A 17,786-nucleotide genomic window follows, 5' to 3' on the forward strand; every position below is an offset into this window, starting at 1 on the left:
CAATGTGAAGCACATTGCTCATTTCCACATTAATCCTGCCTGGTTTCAGTTAGTAGTGGCTTGGTTTATATAGCTAATTCCGCGGCTTCCCTTTTAAAGGGAGACTGTGATGAGAAATCTTTGTGCAGCAGCAAGGCAACAAGCAACTGTTGAATAGTTCGGCTGGACGTTGACTTAAAAAGTTGCTCTTTCATTTGGCTTTCCCCTGCTGCTTCTTTGTGGCCAGGCCACTGTGCCACCAAAACCGAGCTGGTAATAGATCTTAACGCCGACTGGTTTCAATTAATGCAACCTGAAAATTATCGTTTGTCCCCCTGTGCGTTTCTAGTTAAAAAGATAATGATTTGTGAATAGTAGAAGCTGATTCAGCACTCCAGGCGCTAACGGGGTTACCAGACTAGATGTGTTAATGATTAACGTGCGCAGAGGGGATGATGCTCGTGTTAAATGTGAGAACCATCCAGGTGCTGCCTTTCACTTCCTCATCTTGGGGGTCGGTCCCGTTTGCTGTCGCTACTTTTCCTGTTTCAAAATTCGATGTCCCTCCTTCCGTCACCTCGTGGTGCCGTCACTGTTGCTGATGATTACTGGAAATGTTTTTTAATACCTCTTTCAGCAACATTTCCGAGGCAGCTACAGCCTGTCTGCATGAGGCAACACGAGGCAGCTGGAACTGTTTCATCCTCTGCTAGCTGAGGTGTGAAGGACCGAGTCTCAAATTACCACGTGTTGTACATTTGGGTGTTGTAAGGTGGTAGTAAGTCAGGGGTAAGTCAGGCTGACTTACAAAGTACTATTTGCATTTAAGTTGATGGTGTTCAGTGACAGAGTCCGTTCTCAGGTCAGCGTGGTTCCCCCCGCTCTTCCCCCTGGAAATCATCCTGACTTTTGACACTTGTCATCCTACGTCTCCTGAGGACAAAGCTTTTCTCCTTCCTCGATCAGCTATTTGCCCCTCTTTACCTTGAGTAAACCAAAAGGGTTTGCAGAAAAGCTCCTCAGAAACAAATTAAATTTGTTCCTAATGATACGTATTTATGAATTGTTGAAAACAAATCATTTTAATCATTTAAAACTGGAATGCGTGAATCCCGGAGAAAACGCTACTAGGCAGAAAGTCGTGAGAGCAGTCCCCCCTTTGGAAGTGGAATGAAAAAGGGAATGATCTAGATTATTTCCAGTGTGACTCTTCTATTTCCCATCACCGTCTCTTTGCAATAATACATCCTTTTCTCTGTCATCCCCCGGTATGAGTAATATCTAGAGGCGGCGGATATTGACGGGGTGTTTTGGCTTTTCCCCGGCAGTGTCCTGGACAGCCCCGGCAGGCTGGATGAGGAGCACAGGCTGATTGCCAGATACGCCGCCCGGCTGGCTGCCGAAGCTGGAAATGCAGTAAGTGAATATTCATCCCTCTTTCCCGACCGTGGAATATGGAAGGTGTTTTTCAGAGTCTCATTAGTAGCTTGATGCTAATAGCTGCGTGAAATTGTCATTTTTTGTTTATTCAGCTGATGCGAAAGAGCGGTATGCTTTCCTCGTTTTCCGCAGAAATCCTGTGTTCTCAGGCAGCGGGGGAAGAGCAGGGAAATGGGAAACGACAATGCAAATTATTAGAAATGAGGTCAGAGGAGACAAGAGAATAAGCAGATTAGTCCTACTTAGTCTAGAGAAGAGATAAATACATAGATACCTGAGGAAAACAAATCATGGAACAAACATTATGGAATATATTTATTCCAGAGGGAAGGAGCTTGAGAGAGAGAAAGGAAGGGGTTTTTTATCTTTGCAGTCTCTTGTAATAGAAGAAACTAAAGGAAACACCCAACTGATCTTAAATTGGTAAAAATAAATACTGCTTTAACAGAAAATTGCTATAGGCGGTCATGGCAATTAAGAATTTACTGAAATTCCAGAGAATAATTGCAGTCTAGCTGGATGGGGAGATACCCATCTTTGCTGGTTTATCCTTACGAAAGAAGAGCAGTGTTTGCAGGCACAATCTTCCACGTTACTGAGCGGCAGTGGATCTCCCTCGAACGATGGCTGCCATTTTACAGCATTGCCACCACGAGCGCTGCTTAGAAGCAGCTCGGCTCGGCCCGTACTCAAAAACCTGGCTGCTCTTTCTGCGTATCGGAGGTGCACGTCCTGCACCGACGTCTCCCCCTCATTGCTGCTCTACGTGTTCGCCATTGCAAGACGTCTTATTATCCGTATCCCATTTCAGAGATAGCCCTTCCCCAACCTCCAGCAGTAGCCATGACCTCTCCTAAGCATCTTACCGCGGTGGCAGAGTGTGGTCCTGCCAAATCTTAGCGTGGCTAGAGAAGCGTCTTAACATCAGTGTCCTCATTCACCTTTTCATTGCATATTTGTCATATAAGTACTTCTACGTCCTTTCGAGCAAGGTAGGCTTATGCCTCCTCAGCATTTCCTTCAGTGTTCAGCCAAAAACCCGACTTTGTCATATAGATGTGACCAGGTATTTCCCTTTTGTAAAACTTTAATAAAAAAGAATTATGCTTTTTAAATGTTTTTTAACTGTCAGTTCCCATTGTCTCTGTCAAATGGTATGTTTGTATTTCTGCTATGTTCATGTTGAAATATTAAAGCAATACAGTGCAAACTTTCCAGTTTAGATGGAAAAGGAAGGATTTCTGTGTAATCTTCATGTAAAATTAAAGTTGTTGAGACAGTAAGTGCTGAATCAGTTTCACTGTGGAAGACAGTGGAAGAATTCTTGCTCATGACTTGACTTTTTCTGGTAGTAATAAAGTAGTATAATTAGAGAGTCACAATATTGGTTCTGAAAGAACCTGATTGTTTAAAAATCTGTAAATCACCTCAACCTGTTTCCCTGTACTTCATAGTTCTGAAAGAGGTCAAAAATGAAGCAACTTCCTTGGATGTAAAGAAAGCAGCATTTAGAGTTTACTGAGACTTTTCAAAGACCTGTGACAAATTACTGCTTTCTTTTCGCCCAAAGAAGTCACATCATAGGGTAGACGTCAAAGTGCTGCCAGGGATTCAGATGTGGTAGAGAAAGGATGTAAGGGTCATAACAGCGTGTTTCCATTGCGACCGAAGCTTAGCAGCAGGGAATCTAAAGGTTCTTTACTGGGTCCGCTGTTTATTCACAATCCAGAAACACTGATCAGCTGGAACAGGTATATTTTTCATATTCTGAAGGAATCAGAGTTTAAAGTGCTCTGCTTCGTAGCAGGTTCCAATTATTTCTTGCCAACAGGAGATCCCCCTGCCCTCGCCAGCACTTTGTACGACTAGTGTCCAAGCTGGCCATGGCAACTCGGCGGAGGACCGCTTGCCGAGCTCTGGGGCGGCGTGCCGTGCCTGCGGGGCTCGCTTCTGAGGAGTCGCTGCTTGTGGGAAATGGAATATTTGAGATTTGTCAGCCACAGTCATTTTTTTTAATACTCTTCATATAACATTAAAACAGAGAGACGGGGTAAATTAGAGGCTGGGAAATTCAAAACAAAACAAACAAACAAAAAAAAAGGAACAATATTTTCTTCCTGTATGGAACTAAAATCAAATCAAAACCCCAATATAATGAACATCTCTGAGATCCGGTAGGAGAAAGATGCTCATTGAGTATATGGCAGCCAGGCTGCCAGCTTTACAGGAATGATACAGTAGGATGTGCAGGCAAGGGAATGGTATTGTACATAAAGGAAATACACAGCGTAGCAGCATAAAAATACCACAGAAAAAGAAGAACTGCAGAATCCTTGTGGGTAGGAGTGCCAAATTCTTAATAATAGAAAAGAAATACTGACCCCCTGATTAGATGGTGGTGATCAGGAAACGTTAAGTGAGATAAGACAAGCTGTGAATTTAGGACAGGTAAGCAACGGTGGGAGATTTCAGCTACCCACACAGAGACTAAATCAATGCCTTTTCAGAGGGAGATGCAGAAACGCTGTGGAATGCAATAAATGATGCTTCTTTGAATAACTAGATTTAGAATCCACAAAAAGATGCGTTCCTGGGTTTGGTCCTGAGCGGTGCGGCAGGACAAGTTTGAGTAGTGTTAACCGTGCAGGCTGATCCGTAGTTGTAACCTTCCCACACTTAGCTTTAACAGCAGGGGAGGGCACGCCAAGTAAATCCAGTACGCAGCTCTTCGGTTTCAAGAAAGGGAACTGTGTAAAAATGAAACTATTAGAAAAAATCCTAAAAGGATCAGTCCAAAAAGCAGGAAGCCTGTAAGCTGCCTGGAGGCTGTTAAAAATCCTGTATTAGAAGCTCAGGAAATCTGTGTGTCAGAATTCAAAAAGAAAACAAAACCGTACAAAAAAACTCTTTTCATGGGTCAATAAGAAAGCTGAGGAGGATGTCACAAGGACAGGATGGCATTCAAGAAGAAATGGAGAGCTTGCCCAAACAGAAAGAAAAAGAAAGCCTATAAACATGGCTGGTTAAACGTTAACAGGAAATTCAGAGATGGGAAAAGAATTTGAAGAACACTTCACAAGGGGTGCTGAAGTCTGTGGTAAAAAGATTTTCAAGGCCATCAAAAGTAGGAATCTAACTAGGGAATCGGTAAGGCCTTTTGGTGACCAAGATGTACAAAACTCCAGTCTACCCTTGATTTTAGTCTAGTCTACCCTAGATTGGCTTAGAGTAGACTTGGTAGTGTAGGTTAATGGTTGGACTGGGTGATCTTAAAGGGCTTTTCCAACCTAAATGATTCTATGATTCTATGAAAAGAGTAGTCAGGAATGAAAGGACCATAGCAAAGAAGCCCAATGAGTTGTTTGCATCAGTCTTTACTGCTGAAGGTGCATCATGTAATGTATTCCTGATAGCTGATAAGCTGGAGGAGTCGGAGCAGTTAAAATAAATATACAGGAACTTTTAAAACAGGTGACACAAGTCAGTAAGTCACTACAGCTGCGTGGCTTTAACTTGAGAGGCCTCGACAGGCTGGAGCATGAGCTGACAATTAATTATAATGAGGTTCAGCGTAGCCCAGTGCCAGTCCTGCACCTGGGGCAGGGTAGCACCACGCAGCAGTGCGGGCGGAGTGCCCACGGGCTAGAAGGCAGCTTTCCAGGAGAGGACCTGGGCGTCCTGGTGGAAAGCAGGAGTCGGGAGCGTGCCCTTGCAGCAAAGCAGCCCACCACTGGCAAGAGTGCAGCCAGGAGAGTGGGGGTCGCTGGCCGAGGGAAGTGACTTTGTTCCTCTGTTGAGAGCTGGTGAGGCCACGTCAGCAGTCCTGTGTCTGGTTTGGGGCTCCACAACGCAAGAAAGACGTGGACATATTGGAGCGAGCCCAGCAGAGACCACTAAGATGGTTGGCTGTGGTGCATGACCTGCGAGGAGAGGCTGAGAGAGCTGGGTATGTTCAGGGTGGAGAAGAGAAAGCAAAGGAGGATCTTAGTGCTCTCTGCAGCTACCTGATGAGCCAGACGTATGGGGAGCTGTCTGGCAGCCAAGGACAACCCCCCGCAGAGGGTGCGCAGTGAAAGGACAAGAAGCAACAGGAACAGACAGAAGTTGCAAGAAGGGAAATTCCAACTATATATTAAGAAAAACTTTTTCACCATGATAACGGTCAAATATTATTGTCCAAGAGGTTGCCTAGAGAAGAACTGGAATCTTCCTCCTTGGAGACATTCAGAGCTCAATTAGACAAGTTCTTGAGCAACCTGCTGTGAATTGGCCCTGCTTTGAGCGGCACATGGACTAGAAATCTCCAGGGGGTCCTTCCCACCTATATTTTTCTATGAATCTGGACCTTAATGGAAGTGGAGAATGGAAACAAACCACCATAAAGGAGTTATGGAATATTTGTCAATGGAGATTTTAAAACCGAGATAGACCAGTATCTGGCGGGAATACTTGAGAGAGGTTGATGTGAACAAAATTATTTCTTGATGTCTTCTCCAGCCCTACCTCTCAGACATAATGTGCTTTACTTTTTAACATGCTCTAACTGCTAGAAATTAAGAGGATCCCAGATACAGACTGTTCATACTACAACAGCCTAATGCAAAGTTTCTTACTCTTCTCTTTGACGTAGTTGGCAGTGGTCACTGCTGGAAGTTGTACGTTGGACTATGAGGCAATGGATCTGACTCAGTCCATCAGTTTCTGCTTTTTCTCAAATTAGATAAAGCGTTAGAACTGCCTTCTGCAGGCTTGTTACTATAATAAATGTCACTCGCCATATGAATGCAAATACATTCCATTAACGTTTTTAGGGGAAATGCCTTTGCTTGAAGTCTTACTGGGACAAAATAATTGCAGATCTCAGGGTTAAATTCTTGAAATCCACGTCTGTTTCTTCTTAAAGAAGAAAAATAAATGGGGAGGGAGGAGAAGAAAGGAGAATGCATCGTTTGTCACTTGATACATGTGAGTTGCTCAGTAGTGCAGGCCAGGCTGATGGCATGCCACCAGTGCAATTACGCACTGCTAGACAGCAGCTTAGTCTGTGTTCGCTCAAACAAGCTCTGACTGGGGCTGCTCTTGTTTTCCTCAAGCCAGTCTTCAGAAGACAAAATCCCTTTCATTGAACTGAGGTTGCTCAGGGCTATGCTTGGCCTGCCAGTTTGGTCACAGGAGAGTGCTGTGCATTAAAATAACTGTTGGCTGGCTCCACTAGACCGGTTAGCTGGAAAGCAAAAGAGAGAAAAGCAGAAGGTGACTAGATGAATAAAGTGAAGAACTTAATGGAAAGCAAGCCAAACTTCATTTAAAGCACAACTTTCAAGATCACAACCTCATCTGTTTGTCTCCCTCTGCTGATCTGTTCAGATTATCAGCCTGAGGTAAGAAATAATCCGGTATTTCCTATCAGCCATCATCTTTTTGATAAAAACAGAGACTGAAAATGACCTCCTGTCTCCCCAGCCCCCTTGCCTACTTTCCCTTACAAAATCCCTTCCACATACGTATCAGATCCCGCCTCAATACTGCCCTATTACTTGACTATAGGTAATCCTGCATGTAAGGTGACTGCATGCTTTTAAGAGAAGGGGTGATTATGTGTATTTTAGGTGAATATATGTCTATATAGCCATATATATATATAAAGCAACCCTAGGCCCTCTGTTATCAGTGTCCTACACAACACCTCCCTTTCTCCAAGCAGATACCTCCTTCATCTCCTCTCCCACCTGCTCTACCTCAGCTCTTTTTTTTCCTCATTTTCTGCTGTTAGCACATTCCCAGGTCCTCCTGAGTTTCTGCTGATACACCTGGCTAGGTTGATTCGTACAAGCACAGGTCAGTATCTGGTCTGTGAGCCAGATGTGCCTGCTGCTTCCCGATGACTTCTGATGGAGAGTGACCCACCATGGCAGGCAGCAGCCCGTGGCACTCGGCAGGAGCAGGGGTCCACAGGGACCGTGCACTCTTGGAAGGACTCTGCTGACTTGTGCAGCCTCACTGCTAGGCAAAGCACGAGCACCTAATAAATATGAGATAATACTCAATTATGGATGGGTGGATAATTAGGTTGAGCTATGTGGATGAGTTGCGATAATTAGGTTCTTGCCCACGTTGCTCTTTTTCGAAAACGGTGTGTGGTTGCTCTTCTTCCCTCAACATTAAACACTGCTAAAAACCTATCATCATCTCATCTCGTTAAAGCTACCTACAACCTAAATAATGTTTGTAATATTCCCTTCATGTCACTTTTCTTTTAGGCTTCAGGCATTATTTAATGAATAGTTTTTAAATAAAGAAAGAACAAGTAAACCAGATTTCCTGTTGTACATCTGCAGGATAAATCTGCAGCTTGGTTCTGGCACTCGGGATGTGGTTTAGTAGGCATGGTGGTGTTGGGTTGATGGTTGGACTAGATAATCTTAGAGGTCCTTTCCAACCTTAATGATTCTATTCCATTCTATTCTTGGATCATTTCTTCTTCTCCTGGATACACCAGTTGTATGAACCATTTTTGTTATTTGTTTCCTCCCCCTCTTTGTCTGTTGATCATAAAGAACACTGTGATACTACAGCGATGGGAAGGTGAAGTACTAGTCCAGACCTTCCATGACACCATGACATTCTTGCACCAAGGAACCTGGCATCTGATGCCCATGAGACGCAAGGTTTACTGTTCTTTGACAGTTTCTTCCAAATCAGGGTGATGGAGGAGTGCAACGGCTTGCCAAACGGGCTTTTTGGGGCTTGATTAAATGTTGTCGTTAAATCTTCTATCACCCAAAAAAACCTATACTGTAGGTGAGGTCTGAATGCTCCTTATTGCAAATACCAGTCTGACAGGGAGTTGGACTCGATGATCCTTACAGGTCCTTTCCAACTTGAGATATTCTATGATTCTATGACTTGAAGCTCCAGCATGGCGCTCTCTCAAGTTTAATGGCTTATTCATAGGAAAATTGTACTACAGTGCTAGAAGGTTTTACTCTTCCTATATGATATTAAGGATGTTAAGTAGATTTTATGATCATCTTATGAATTTTCTTGCTGAGAGAAAATGGGGCTTGCCATTTGGATGATCTTCTCAGAACTGTTGAGGCTTCAACATTCCTGCTGAGCACTGGCAAAGCAGAAGACAATGGTAATCGTATCTTCAACTGTGTTGGATGGTTTATTTAGCTTTTAAACTTTTTTTTAACATTTTAACTTTTAAAATGTTAGTCCTCAGCTCAAAAAGCTTCAGCTTTGGTCTTGCTGCTGTTTGGTATAAATCAAGAGACCTATGTTACAATTCACTGTCAAAAAGTCTTTTTTCTTTTTGAGCTCCACCATACTTCAAAATCCTTTTATTCTGGATAAGCTCTATAGGTGGTTTCTGCAGGGGTCTATAATGTTTTGGGGTTTGGTCACACTATGTTATTGTCAGAAAATTGGGAGCTGCATCCCATAGGGCCAAGAAAATATCTCCACATTGCTTCTATGCCATAATAGTTATGACTGTTCTCTTCCTGAGATATTTACTCCTTACTGAGAAGGAAGGCTACAGAGGACAAAATAATATAAACTCTGTTCATTTTCTCATGCACATGCAAAAATGGGGTTTGGGGTTTTGTGGGGTTTTTTGCAGTAATTTTGAAGACCTTACGTCTTAACCTGTTGACTCCCACCAGGTCTTTGCACTCTGTAGTAGAAAGCCTTTGTAAGAGTTGAGTAGAAAGGGGGTATGTCCGTAGTGTTCAGTGCTGCTGAGCAGGTAGGGAGCTGAACCTGCTAGGCTTTTTAAAGAAAGGAATTACAGTAATAAATCTTGGAAGACACAAGTCGTTCATACCTGTCCAGCAAGATGGAGTGCAAGCGTAGGAGTGCTGACTAGTAAATGAATGTTTTGGGTTGTTTTTTTTTTTTTTTTTTAAGTGCAGAGGTTTTAAGAACCACATACAACTTCATAGAGAGGACAGGTGCCTCTCATCAGAGTAAATAGTAGCATGCAAATGCTCTAATGAATTCTGTCCCCCTGGATTTATGAGAAGAATAGGATTTGCCATGGCAATCCTATACCATATACCCAAAACTCTTCCAAAGGCGATGACAGTAAGAATTTGGTGTTAATAAAATGCTGGGCAGAAATGAGACCAGCAACTACAGTTGGGTTTCCTTCCATGTGTTCCAGAGGAGTTCATTCACTAAAGAAATACAGGCTGTCCTACCAGTGTCCAACCTGAAGCCCAGAATGCTATTTGCACATTTGAATGATACCTCATACTTTATAATTATCTCCTAATAGTCGTATTTAGAAGATGCATTTGAAATACTCGCATCCACAGGAGGTAATGCGATACCCATATGAATTTAATTTGAAACCCTTAGATCACTAACAGGTCCCACGCCATGTCCATCAGCTTCTCAGTCATTCTTCAGAATCCTTGTACCTCAAGTAATACTTCACACCCATGAAATCTGATGTTTTCAGCAGAGTAAGGGCATCCTGAGATCACTGCAAAGGATGAACCAGGGTTTCTTAAACTGTCTGCTCCATAAAACAGCCTGCAATCATCTAGGCTTGAGAAAGGCAGCGACAAACTTTTTCAAATCCAGGTGTCCATTGTAAACTCTTTCATTATGACATTGTGTTTTTATACAGGCTACAGCAAGATGCTTGCCTGTCACAGAGAAAATAGTTACATCTCACAGCTAGGTTGTAAAGGAACTTGGGGGATTATTGATCAATGATCAGTCAGGGAAAGATTAAGGCTACTGATCCTGTGAGCAAAGTAACTGATAAGAAGTTTTCAGTTACTTAAATGACTTCCAGTTTGTGAGAAGAAGTGAATACAGATGCCCAGCACACTGGATGCTAGGAACTCACGTGTGGTTTTGTGGGCAGAATGTCGGATTTTGTACAAATGCTGCACAACTGTGCTGCGTAAGACTACCAGGCTCTTGTACTTGGAGAAAAAAAAGGGTTGAAATAGATGCGATGCTTGTGCTACTAGAAAAGCCACCCAAAATTGCAATGTAAACACAAAGACTTCTTTCCATCAACAGAACTGAAAAAGAAAAAAATCTGAGTTCTTGGTTAATCTTACTTCTTTGATACTGAGAATGTGATGGTCAGTCACTTCATTAGTTTCTATGAAATGCTGTGGTTTTTCTCCCAGGTTAGAGGTTCATAAAGCAATATGAATGAAAACTGGTAACAAGAACGATAAAAGAAAAAAGAAAGAGTGATAGAGAAAACCTAATCAAAGAGCTTGAGAGGTGGTGTGAGCAGAAAGGTGTCTGGGAGTCAGATTTTGGGGGCTTTAAAGGATAAAGAAAAAATCTCCCTCAGTCAAAGCAGAAGAGATGGGAAGTTGTTGATCCAAATAACTGTGTATCTAGTTCACAAGCCTGAAAATAGTGCGGATCTCCAATATCTTTAGATTTGATAGAAATATGAGTTACAGGACATTCTGAGGGTATTTTAGAGGAAGGATTACTTTTTTTAAAAGATACGGTGATGACGATGATGATGATGATGATGATGATGATGATGATGATGATGGGGGCAGGGGTGAAATGTTCCCAGACATTGCCATTTACCACACCGCAGGAAGCAATGCTCAGGGAAAGTTTCAGCTGTGGAACCAGAAGGTGACGTGTTTCCACACTAGATCTAAATAGAGACAAGCAAGCTACCTAGCGTTGTTTATTGATGAGAGGAAGGTTTTCCCTTAGGTTCTTTGAAATGAAATGGTGACCTGCGAGGAATCAGCAGAGGCTGGAAATGGCCAACCAACCAACATCGCGCTCTGCAGTATGAGAATGGAAGTTGGCCATCACTTTTGAATATTTGATCATATACCTTATCTCTGTGCGAGTAATAGATTGGTGTAAATGTGAACACCCTACCTGCAGCCTGCGCCCGCGTTATCAAAGGTGAAGTGCCCTGACAGTTTAGTGGTTCCCCTGGTTCTGAATAGTGCCAGGCCAGCTAGGACCTACCTACAGGCATTTTCCACTGTAGGCCAGCTCGGCTATGCACAAACCGTTCTTGGGCAGATGCTTATCCAAATTATTTAAAAAAAAAACCCCTCAGTGGCTGGAGTCCACTCCAGATGGAGTCCATCGAGGAAATTTGTTCCAATGCATAAATTCATCTGCCAGTAAAGTTTTCCCTGAATCCTAACATAATGCTTCCTTGCTTGGTTTGAGCCCGCTACTCACTCTCCTATCCCAGGGATTATGGAGAGCAATATATTACTTGCCTCTTTGCAACAAGTGTTGTATATTTGAAGCTTCTTATGTTGTCTTCTCTCATTCTTTTATTCTCTTCATTCTTTCAGTCGTTCCTCCTTGTAATGATTTACAGACCTCTGATCATTCTTCTTCTTCACCCTCTTTCTCCCGGTGACCCTTAGCTTTTTTTAAATTGTAATGCTCATGCTGGAAACAGTAGTTCACCTGGGTCAGAGACCAGGGAAAAGTCATGCGCTGTAGTACATAGCATACCGTGCTTCAAACAACGCGTTCCTGGGCTCTGCAACAGCGTGAGGTTATTGACTCATGTTTGGGTTGTGAATTAAACTCATCTGCAAATCAATTTTCGCAGAACTGCTGCCTTGTCCACTGGGTGTTTATGTAGTTGACATGTCAAAAGTAAATATGAGAGTTTGCACTTGTCTTAATAGAGTGCAACCTATTTTTTCAAGCCATTTCTCCAATTTCTCAAATCATTTTGTATTTTAGTATATTTTATATTTTACCTTGTCCTATAAAGCAGTAGGAGCTCCCCACAGTGTGATACAGTCTGCAGATGTAAGAAGTAAATACTTTATTCCATCATCCGTGATATTAATGAAAATATTGAATCGTACTAAATCTAAGAGAAAAGCTGTGAAACCCCACAAGAGGATGTCAAAAGCATTGCTGAGGTGGAAGTGTTATTGTCTTAACAGTTTCTCTCCTATACATAGGGTTTGATTTTTTACTATGGAAGGGAAGTAGTTTGCTTTGGCATGATTTGTTTTTAAAAACTCCATGTAAAGTATTTATTAAATATAAAAAACTCGGTGTAGTATTTACAAGCGGTTTTGGTTTGTGTTTTTTCCCCAAGAACTGAGGCTAAGCTGACTGGTCTGAGTTGGTAGTTCCTTCTTACGTTGTTTCTAGGTGTAACCTTTATGGATAGCCTCTTCTAGCGTCGGGAGTGCCACCTTGTAAAACGTAGTGCTTTCAGAGATGAACACAAAAGCTCTGAGAATGTCTCAGGTTTATTTAAGTACCAAGGTCTAAGTGCTCTGATGAATCTCCTCATGCCCCAGCTACTTGAAACACCTGTCTGTGTTGTCTTCAGTCTCTTTTCTCTTTTCTAATCTGAGTTTTTACCCCAAGGCTGTAAATTCCATGTCCTGGGCAGTTAATATTTTTTCATATTAGACCACCAGTGGAATTTTTTTTTTAATAAAACCTAACCCAGAGAGCACGAACCAGAATCCCAGGGCTGCCTCCTGACCACCACTGCATCTTGCGCTGCTGCCTGCGGCTGGGCTTCGGCAGGGAGGATGGAGGCTGCTGCCTCCCAGGGTGCCTCTTTCTTGGGGAATGTGGCACAGGGGCTGTGTCTTATTACCCATTCAAGGTCAGATATATCTAGAACTGGTGTCAGATATTGTCTGGACAAGTGCAGTAGCAATTAGATACGTACCTCTGTTGTATTTTCAGCAGGCTCAACACTGTCTCAGGTGACTGATGCACTTGAATATGCAAGAGTTTAGACACCTCTCCGCCTGAGTCCACGCTGTAGTGCAGATTAGGTGAGAGATAAGTGCTATATCTCAGTAGCTGAGTGTACAGTAGACACTTGGGCTTTGTGTATAGCAGTCATTAAAAACTTCTGGTGCCCACATCTATAATATTGAGCACTCTCACCCTCCAGAACAGTGCAGCTGCATACAAACCACCTGCTGCGGATAGTTCTCGGCTTAGGGTAAATCCCAAACCATGCTGAGAATTGCTTGAGAGAGCTAGTTAGTCTGGGCTAAAAATAAGGCAGGGGCCATACTAAGTATCTAACAGTACGGGTGATCAAATTCCACTGCCTCTGCCTGGTGCTTTTTATTTCACCAGCATAGGCATCCCCTTTGCAGACTTGCAGACTGAGCATCAGGTGCCTTTTAAGTTTAAGAACCTGGAAGGTCTAAATGTTGGTGGAGAATCAGCAGCCTGAATTTTTTTTTTCTGGGCTTGTTTAGCCTTGAGAAGACTTGTGGGGGGTCTTTTTGTGTATTAATACATGATGGTTGCAAGTAAGGTGGTGGAGCCAGACTCTCTTCAGTGGTGCCGTGAGAGAACAAGAGGCAATGGGCACTGGCTTACTTCCATTTAAACAAAAGGAAAAACTTGCTTATGGTGTAAGTGCTCAAACGCTGGAACAGGTCACCCTGGCAGGTTGTGGAGTCTTCATCCTTGGAGGTATTCAAAACTCAGCTGGACAATGTCCTGAGCAACCCGCTGTAGTTGACATTACTTTGAGCAGGGGTTTTGGATTAGACCATCTCAAAAGGTCCTCGCCAACCCCAATGACTCTGTGATTCTGAGTTACAATGAAAAATTAAATGGACTGTTGGAAGCAATAGAACAAATAAGAGAACATTGAATTGTCATACAAAATAGCCGCTGTACAGTTTCCAAAAGACCTCTTGACTAGCGGTGTTTGAAAGCGAGCAGCATGAGGGATGTGTCTCCTCTAAGTTCTCTACAGCGTTGTGTTTGTTCCTGGGGACTTGAGTACTTTAGGTCATGAGGGTGATTTCAGACAGGATTTCTGAAGGAAGGGATTAAGGACAAGATTGTGGTTTTACAGGCACAGTCCTGCTTTGCAGCAGAACAAAGGTTCATGTGCTTTGGATGGAGCCCAAAGAGCCCCAAAGCCTCAGGAAGCTCCTGAGGCTGGAGGTGAAACACGTCACCTGCACTTGTCCTCGTAGCTGATTGTACCGGGACGCAGGGAGAGACCATGGGACCTCGGCTTGGTGACGCACTGTTTCGGGGCAACCAGTAGGTCGTATCAGTGTTATCTACACCAAGACGATTCAGGTCACTCCAAGAAGGAAAGAGTGGTGGCAGTGCTGCTGCCTATGCTGTGCACCTACCCCGAACGTCCAGATGAGATGGGAGATGAGAGCTGGGGTTTTGCCCCGGCTGTATCGGCAGGTCCGTCCCAGCTCCTCGCCCACACCAGCCCCATTCCTCGGTGCGAGAGCAGAGCCCACCCTGTGCCGTCAGCTCCTCCGCGCTGCCTGGGGAAAAAGGGGGAGTTTCTGACCCTGCTGCAACGAACTGTGTTTCTGCACTTCGGTTTCTGGGTTGATTTCTTTTTATTTTTCACATGGTTCATTTTAACTCCCAAGATGTTTTGTTTCTTGCCGTACAAAGCAGTTTTTACACAGGCAATTTCCACATCATTAGGAGACTCCTGATGTGTCCGTCAGATCCCCCAGGAGTACACAGAAGACCAGCTTGTAGGCACGTCTTTCAAGCAAGCCTCATTTACCACATGCAAGCCCACCCACCACATGGGTTTTGCCCAAAGAAGAGAACTGCTATCTGCAATTCAAGCCTAAATAGGAAGCTCTAGATACCCACAGCGCAATAAAACTGAAAGCCTAGCAGTGTCTGTCCCCTTCGTCCTGGATCTGTCACTCTCCACCCTGTCTCCAGGAGCACTGATGGATACCAAGCTCTTCCATCCGACTGCTGTTTTTCTAGCCAAATAGTTTCCAAATATGGTTGTGAAAGTGTCTTCCGAAACCAGGATCCCAATCTGAGGTCCTTCTGAAAATGTTGTGGTAAAACTCTGTGCAGTCTTGAGATCAGATGAAAGCAAAAAGGCAAAAGCAGAGCACAGAAGTGGCTCTGCTGTGTCAGAAGACACCCCATTTCTCCAGTATGTGGTAAAAGGCAGAGGCTCCATGGCCTTAATCATCTTCCTACCAATATGAACACACCCTCCCTGCACGGGACCCAAAGACCACCGGAATAAGGAAATTAATTTGGGGACTGGCGCATCTCTGCTGTGAGGAGAGGCTGAGGGAGCTGGGACTGCTCAGCCTGGAGCAGAGCAGGCTCAGGGGACTGAATCCATGTCTGTAAATACCTGCGGGGAGGGGATGAAGGAGAGGGAGCCAGGCTCTTGCCGTGGTGCCCAGGGCCAGGACCAGAGGCAACAGGGACAAACGGGACCACAGGAGGTTCCCTCTGAACATCAGGAAGCGCAGTGTGAGGGTGACCGAGCGCTGGCACAGGTTGCCCAGGGAGGTTGTGGAGTCTCCTACCTTGGAGACACTCAGAAGCTGTCCGGACACAGTCCTGGGCAAGCGGCTCAGGGTGGCCCTGCTTGAGCAGATGACCTCCAGAGGTGCCTTCCAACCTCAACCATTCTGCAATGACCTGGTGTCAGAAGCAGACCCTGCGTACCATCTCATTCCTCAGGCATTTCTTAGGCAGGGAGACCTCTCCATGATAAAAGATGTCTTCCCAGCTCCGAGTGGACAACTTCTTGTGTCTGATGGCCAGAAGGATAGTTTTGAGTTGTACTAGATTGTCTAAGCAGCATCTTAGGATTCCATTGGGAAAATGCACTGAACCAGTACAAGACCCTGGAATTCTCCTCTCTCTCTCTTCTTGGTCCTTATAACTGTCTTCTTCACCATCCAACCCAGCTGCCAACAGGTTCTCCCAGAAGCCACAGGTTTTTGGTTAATTGCCCAGTCCTTTTCTCACTAGTGGTGATGGTTGCTGGTGAAAAGTGTGCCAAACACCAGGATCACAAAGGTCAGGACTCACTGGGAAAACACATTTATTCAGCAACCTCCCTTCAGTTGATGCTTTTGAGGGGTTGAGAAGAATTAGATTTTCCAGAGGCAGTGACCATGCTTAAATTTAATGTCTGTGAATAATCCTGTTCATAAGCTCTAAGTTATTCTAACTTTTCTTCACTAGCTGAGATATGGGAAGGTCAATGTTTCATTAAAAGACTTTTTGATACAGGTATAACTGCACCTCTTCCCAGGGAAGCCTGTCGGTGCTTTAGGAACAGATAGGTATGGTGTATTTTTTCCTGAACGTCTTTAAAAAAAAAGGCAAATAAAATTCTTCAGACGGATAGTGAGGACGATGAGCCAGGTCACCCCTTCAGCAGCCGCCCACCCTGAGATCAGACCAAGCCAGCTGTAAAACCACACCTCGACGTGCCCCCGTAGTCCATCCCAGCACAGCTATTTTCATAGTTTTGCAGCCTGGGCTGTAAGTGTTGTACCACAGCCTTGAGGAAGTACGGGGCTGGATCCAAACTGTGTCATGTGTGGTAACAGGTAATGAATGTTTTGCCTAATTTTTCTCTGTTCCTCATCCACCAGCCTCGCCCACCAACAGACCTGGGTTTCAGCTTTGATGCCAATAAACAACAAAGACAGCTGATAGCAGAGCTGGAAAACAAAAACAGGTAAAAAGCAAGCTTTGATCAGTATTGTTTTAGGAACAACATTTGAGGAGAGAAGAGCCTTCAGTCCTTGTGCTTTGTTGTTTTTAACCTTTTGTATTATATCAACCAGGTTGTTTTCCTAGATCTTTTGTTGAAAGGTGTAGCTGCCTCATTAACCAATTAGCTCAGTGCGGATGCAGCTGCGGTGCCCTTATTCCCCAGGGAGCAGATTGATCTTCTTCACTGATCTTCTTAAAATCATCTTAACTGATGCTGAGCATCAGGAGCTGCATTGCTATCTCGTATTGCTATCTGCAAACCCAGCAAACTTCTTGCAGCAGGGTAAGCCGTTCAGGTGGCAGCAGGAAAATAAATCAGCTGCGACGCAGTGGAGTGAGCGGGGTGAAAAGCTGGGGTGGGTAAATTCAGCTTGAGAAGAATGAGCGGGTTTTTTTCCTTTTGCTGGAACACAAAAAAATCTGAAGAAACTGGGAGTCCTGGAAGAAGCAGGAGATGGGATGTAGGAGATGATTTCCTTCTTCTGGACACAAGCCGGCAACGTGCGCTGGCAGCCCAGAAAGCCAACCCCACCCTGGGCTGCATCCCCAGCAGCGTGGGCAGCGGGGCGAGGGAGGGGGCTCTGCCCCTCTGCTCCGCTCTGCTCAGCCCCCCCTGGAGCCCTGCGCCCAGCTCGGGGGCCCTCAGCACCGCACAGACAGGGACCTGTTGGAGCGGGGCCAGAGGAGGCCACAGAAATGGTCCGAGGGCTGGAGCAGCTCTGCTCTGAGGCCAGGCTGGGAGAGCTGGGCTTGTGCAGCCTGGGGAAGAGAAGGCTGCGGGGAGACCTTCCTGCGGCCCTGCACTGCTGGAAGGGGCTGCAGGAAAGGTGGGGACAGGCTTTGGA

General features: G+C 44.5%; 1 protein-coding gene across 1 annotated transcript in view; it reads left to right on the forward strand.

Moving 5' to 3' along the window:
• Window positions 1–17,786, forward strand: part of LOC104039232 (dystrobrevin beta) — a 105,033-nt gene that overhangs the window by 26,443 nt on the left and 60,804 nt on the right. The window contains exons 7-9 of the mRNA XM_075707759.1: window positions 1,308–1,395; window positions 3,096–3,104; window positions 16,815–16,903. Coding sequence (XP_075563874.1) covers window positions 1,308–1,395; window positions 3,096–3,104; window positions 16,815–16,903 — 186 coding nt within the window. The remainder of the gene's footprint in view (window positions 1–1,307; window positions 1,396–3,095; window positions 3,105–16,814; window positions 16,904–17,786) is intronic.

Source organism: Pelecanus crispus, chromosome 3 (assembly GCF_030463565.1).
Source record: "Pelecanus crispus isolate bPelCri1 chromosome 3, bPelCri1.pri, whole genome shotgun sequence".
Lineage (NCBI taxonomy): Eukaryota > Metazoa > Chordata > Aves > Pelecaniformes > Pelecanidae > Pelecanus > Pelecanus crispus.